At 31.3% G+C, this 6,000-nt stretch overlaps 2 protein-coding genes across 2 annotated transcripts in view; both read left to right on the top strand.

Moving 5' to 3' along the window:
• The first annotated feature begins 52 nt into the window (after window positions 1–52).
• LOC107480325 (uncharacterized) lies at window positions 53–992 on the top strand. Its single transcript, XM_016100453.3, has one exon. It carries the CDS (start codon window positions 243–245, stop codon window positions 783–785), a length of 543 nt encoding a protein of 180 aa, XP_015955939.1. The 5' UTR covers window positions 53–242; the 3' UTR covers window positions 786–992.
• Window positions 993–4,492: 3,500 nt separating this feature from the next.
• The window catches only part of LOC107480353 (histone chaperone ASF1), a 16,969-nt gene continuing 15,461 nt past the window's right edge, over window positions 4,493–6,000 (top strand). Inside the window, exon 1 of the mRNA XM_016100481.3 lies at window positions 4,493–4,914. Coding sequence (XP_015955967.1) covers window positions 4,708–4,914 — 207 coding nt within the window. The 5' untranslated portion in view covers window positions 4,493–4,707. The remainder of the gene's footprint in view (window positions 4,915–6,000) is intronic.

The raw sequence follows: 6,000 nt of genomic DNA on the forward strand, positions 1-6,000 counted from the left end.
AGTATATTATAAAAATAAATATTTTATAAAAATTACCACAAAAATTAATTCTTTTACATTTTTAATACATTAAATATATCAAAAATATTTAAAAAATATTATTATACTTTTAAAATATGCCCTTGGCAGAACTTAGTTAAATCCAAATAATAACAACAGTAACTTGTTTGTTGTCCCAATAAAGGAGAGGGAGCAAAGGGCAACGTTCATTTTTGTTATCTGTGTTGAAGTGAGCAGCATCAATGGCAGAGTACGAAGGTGAAGGTGTACCGAAGGAAACAGCACTGCAAGCATTGAACACCATAATCCAGCTCCACTTCGAGAAGACGCTGGAGAAGAAGCGCGCCATTGACCTCCAAAAGAAAGAGCTCCAGAAGCTCTTCCAGCTGCTCTTCATCTTCCTCTCACTCGTCTTCTTGGCACTCTCTCAGTCACCGCAGCGCCTCCAATGCCGCCACTGCTGGATCCCCATCACTCTCCTCTCCATTGCACACCTCATGTTCTACGTCTCCGTGGCACAGACCCTCAGGTGCATCAATGGATTCAAGTACCAGAGGAGGTGCCACAAGCTCACACTTGGCTTGGCCACCGAGAAGCTCAGGGACATGAAGCTCAGACTTGCCAACACTGACTTTGTTGCTGAGGATGACTTTGAAATTCACTACCAGGAACCACCTGACTCCTACTTTGGCAAGTTCAAGAGGAATTGGGCTCTTCATTTTGCCTTCTTGATCTTCATCTATGGCTTCATGGTCTCTGCCTCTGTCGTTCTTCTCTGCTTCTAGTTCACATTTAATCTCAGTCAAATTTTCTTCTTTATGTATCTCTTATCTTTTCTTAATAAATTTGAGTCTTTTTATTACTTACCAAACAGGGGCCTAAATACATAAAGGTATGTAAATGTACACAAAAAGCAACTTTTTTATTTGAATCAAGTTACAGCTGGATGTATGAATTCATTTGGAAATTGGAACACACATCATCAATCATCAGTTTTTGGTGTTGTTTTGACTCATCACTAAACATTGTAAGTACTAATAATGATGGTCAGTGAACTTTGTCATGCACATTTGAATGGAGTAGTACCAGTAACATGTATGACTGAAACGTTAGGTGAATATTGCTAATAATATATTTGTTGCGTGATTATGTGATAAAAGGGAAATTGATTGAACAGTGTATCTTGCCATATTTGGTTGTGTAATGTGTACTATCTTAGACCATAAATGCAGTAGATGGTTCAAGCCTAATCCAATTATTGATCAACATCTAACACATGTCAATGGTGGATGGGAATACACACCCAAGCAAAAACGATTTATTTATTTCTTCCCTGAATTCAAATTCTGACATTCATTCCCTGCTAGTAGTCTAGTATTGAACAATCATTTCGGTCTAGTTAACAAAATAAACACTACATCAAAATTTAAAGAATAAAAACACAAGATTCGATTCAAATTTTATATTTGTCACTTGAAAGAAAGTTTCACCTAGCTATCAGGCCAAAACATGATGGATTATGGAATGTGGATATGATGATATCCGCCACATGCGCCCACCATACTCACAATTCACTAAAGGGGTTGCTATGTTACCACTTATTTAATAGTTTTATAAGAAGGATTAAGAAGCATGCATGCTTATTATATGACAAGGAATGATGGGCAGCACGTTCTGACTTGTAAGTTGTAACAATAAGCACACCACAACTACCATTTTATTCAGTAGTTTTCTCACATTTCTTTTTCTCTGCCTCTATATATTTTTGGGGCAAAGAAAAACCACCATCATCTCAGCACTCCAATCATAGTGCAATCCATGTCTTGGACCGGAGTTGAACTACAATTAACTGTTTTAAATTTATATATTTTTTGTTTGGATTTTGGTTTTTGGACTGTGACACAGATTAACAACCAAGTTTATATCACTTATCTCAATTTGAGATGTAAATATGACTCCTCTTTTACGTAAGTTGACTTAGCAACTTTGTAAGATGCAAGATGCTTAATGCAAAAATAATTAACTTTTATTGACAATGAAAAAGTATACAACTATTATCAATAATTTTCAAAGACCTTGCCAAGAAATAAAATCTAACAATAATTTGAAACAAAAATTGAATATTACAATGCTAGAAAAATGGAAAACAAATAATGTAGTGAAATTGGAAAAGACAATAAGAACGTAAAACAAGGAATAAAGAAAACAAGAGAGAAGAAATGAACAGAAAAACAACTTGTACTCTATCTCTTTTACCTTATCAGTGTGACTTAAAAAATTCTTCGGAATTTTAGTGTATTAGTAGTGAGTTTTAGAATGGAAGTCATCCCAATTGATCTTCATAATCTCTATTTATAAATGAGTTTCTTTACTCATATTAGTATTGTTTGGAGATCATATAGTTTACCCACATCTTGAGAAGCAGTTATTTCCTTGGATACTTAACTCTTCAACCCATATTCCGAGAAGCAGCTATTTTCTTAGATGCCGATTTCTTCAACCCACATCTTGATAGTTTTTAATTCCCCACTTATTTGATACAGTTTTGCTAGGTAGATAATGACTTTTGTAAACAATATAAATAATGAGCTCTAGAATTGACTTAGGGCTTGTTTGGGTATAATAATATAAAAGTACTTTTTTGTTTATTTATTACATGAAAAACATCTTTTTTTTAAGAAAAAAAGATCTTTTAAAAAAAGATGTAAATTACAGCTTCTCAAAAAGATCTTTTTTTGATTTTACTAGTGCTTTTACTTTTACTACTAGAAGTTTGCCAAATACGTTAAAAAATAAAAAAAGATCTTTTTTCATTAAAAAAAGATCTTTTTTTAACAAAATAATGGCGCCCAAACATGCACTTAATAAAGTAAAAAAAATACTCCACCCCAAATTATCTCCTAAACCTTAACATTAGAATAACCATCCGCACACCTAGTGAACCATTATTAACTGTGCATGAGTAAATCGAATTAAAAGAAATAAACATCTATTTAAAAATAATTAACATTGCTTTGAGTTCAAGTTTAGGAACTAAACACGTTTTAGTTATGACTATTATCCCTTTTTTAGGTTCAATCTCCTTGTTTTTAGATTATAATCTTTGTGAAATTTGGCTAAGTTTTCTTTCTTCGTATTCCTCTCTCAAAAATATCAGTTTTAAGGTTTTCGACTTTTCTCTTTTTTTACTTACATTCATTTACCCGAGTTTAGACATGCTCTTTGCCTCTATAAGGAGATGCTTCCTTCAACTTATATGAGGGAATCATGAGACTTTACTTCATTTTCCGGCTCCTCTTGAGAGATCTTCTTCGACCTCTTAGTTTTTATTCTAAGACTTCACTTTTTATCTTTACTTTTCAGTGTATTTTAGCAGTATTAATCTTGTACTCCTATTTTGACTTTAGGCGAAAATATTTTGTCAAACAACATCAATACTATATACAGTCATTATGTATTTGTATATAAAATATATATATTGTTTTAACTTACTTTCATTATGTATCTTATATTTTACAGATAATTGATTTTATAACTAATTTTAATATACAATTGGCATAGTTACATATAGTTTAAACCTATATGGATGCCTTTTAACGTGAAGTGATTGCGTTGGTTCCTTAATTAACTCAACGATGAAAGGTTGAAGTTGCTGTAGAAGGTTAATAAAGCCACAAGTGTATAGTGTACGACAATTTCGTGTGCTGTGCCTTGACGCATCGATCGTATTTCGGTTTCTTTTCATTGCAACAGAACAACAACAGTATTCTCATATGTGGCCAAGGTTGCCATTAAATTGTCAACAACGTTCCCATGGGCCGGGCCCCCATACTGTGTGTTCAATCATTTTCGTCCCTTACCACGTTATATTTATTTATTTATTTATTGCTTCAAATGAAGGCGGTTGAAGATGCTGTGACCCAAATAATTACAGTAACATGAGCACGATTAGTATAAAGTATAAACAAATAGTGCATACAGATAGATGAAGGATTATAGTTTAGTGGGTTTAATGTTTGATGGATGTTAGTTGATGCAACTGTATCATAATGTACATGACACCAACTAGCAACCACCATGTTATATTTTTGTAATGAAAATACCTAATATCTACTCCTCCAAGGGTCCACTACTATTGAGAATATTCATGGGTGTTAACGTAGTAAAATTAATTATTTTAAATTCAATACTTAAAAGTTATTTAAATACGTAAATTTAATTGAATAATGTTATAAAATTCGTGATAAATTAATGTTTGATATATACTGTGAGAAAAAAATCTCTTAAGCTTAACTAGTAATAGTGTAATAAATAAAAAATATGTTAGGTATAAATTAAAATTAATTACTAAAATTAGTTATTAGTATAAAATATATGTTAAAATATAAATATATATTAAAAATAAATTATATATAATGATGGGAGAGTTTATTATACAAATAACATTTATAGGTATATATAGTTAAGGAAAGGGGGAGTTTGATTTGACTGGGTCAAATTAAAGGGGGGTTATACATGCATGCCCTACAAAAAAAATAAGCAGTCGAAGAGAGAGCAGAGAGGATGAAATGCCTACACTTTCCCTAATTTTTTAGCACCATTGTTGTTCCATCACATTCATTGGTACCTCTCTAAATTAATTGGTTGCCTCTACTCTTACGTTGTTCTTGTGTGACGACACAAAAACATAAATAAAAAGGAGATAGAATGGGAGGTTGTGCCACTAAGCCCAAAGTATCAAAGGAAGATGCAGAGGCAAAGGCAAAGAAAGCACCTGAGCCTGAACCTGAACCTGAACCTGAATCTCAACCAGAGGCCATGGAGAAGAAGATTGTGATGGTAGTTGATGATGACGATGATGATCATGATGACCAATCCAACAAGCGACGTTCTCTCAGCTTGTTGTTCAAGCAGGTACCTAACCATTTTTTATCCATCTTCTCATTCTTATATCTGTAGTACCACTACTTTATTTATTCTATCAGATCCATTCAGTTTTTGTTACAATTAATTACTGGATTTGATTAATCCTTCTTATTCTTAATTGGCATTCTCCAGAGATTCTAGCATCTTTAGATTCTCTCTACTTTATCGTACACTGATTTTCTGTCAGCTTTGCCCAACCAAACCCTTCATCTGTTTTAGTCGTATATCGTATCCCATTATCATGCTTCGTTATACAACACATACATGTGTTCCAAAATTGGAAATTTTTGTCCAAATTCATATGCTATGGAAAATGTTGACCCTTAGCTAGTTTATTACATACAAACAATCAATCATTATTGTTTTCTATTTTCCACGTAGCATTTTTGAAAATCAACTATATTGAATATACATAAAAAAATTAACTATTTAATTAATTATTAATATAAAATATATATTAAAATATAAATATAAAAAACTGAAGTAATATCTAACTTTTAGTCTGTATGTAATATTTTTGAAAATTATATGTAATACAATAAAAAATTAATTTGACGGTAATATTACTCTACAGAACTTTGCATTTTACTATACAAATCTGACTCCAAATAATATTAGGGAGTCGTAATAGAAATATTTTAGTCATTTTTTATAATAGGATATTGTAGTCATTTTCTATAAAAAATAATATTAATTTAGATCAATTCAAAATTTAATTTATTATTTTTTCAGTTAAATTAATTTATCTGATATAATTTTAATAAAAATAATACAATTTAATCAATTAAATATATTAAATTTTAATTATTAAAAAATATCTTTTAAAAAAATATTTTAAACATTTTTATCTAACTATTTTCATAATATTATTGGCTACTGTCGGCATCCAAAGTTTAGCTCAGATATTAAAAACGGAATTTTTGTCTGTGTGGACCTTTTTTTATTTTTTTCTTTTAGATGCCACCGAGGCATAATGTGCTACATATGTTTAATAGTTTTGGCCTTTGGGAAGCTTGTCTTTGTCTATCGCATTCGTTGCATTTGACACTAAAGACGTGACAAACAAATTAGGAT

The sequence above is a fragment of the Arachis duranensis genome, chromosome 3 (assembly GCF_000817695.3).
Source record: "Arachis duranensis cultivar V14167 chromosome 3, aradu.V14167.gnm2.J7QH, whole genome shotgun sequence".
In the NCBI taxonomy this organism is placed as follows: domain Eukaryota; kingdom Viridiplantae; phylum Streptophyta; class Magnoliopsida; order Fabales; family Fabaceae; genus Arachis; species Arachis duranensis.

Bases quoted from the DNA above. Each gene is read 5' to 3' on its own strand.
- LOC107480325 (XM_016100453.3), top strand. From the start codon at position 243: ATGGCAGAGTACGAAGGTGAAGGTGTACCGAAGGAAACAGCACTGCAA.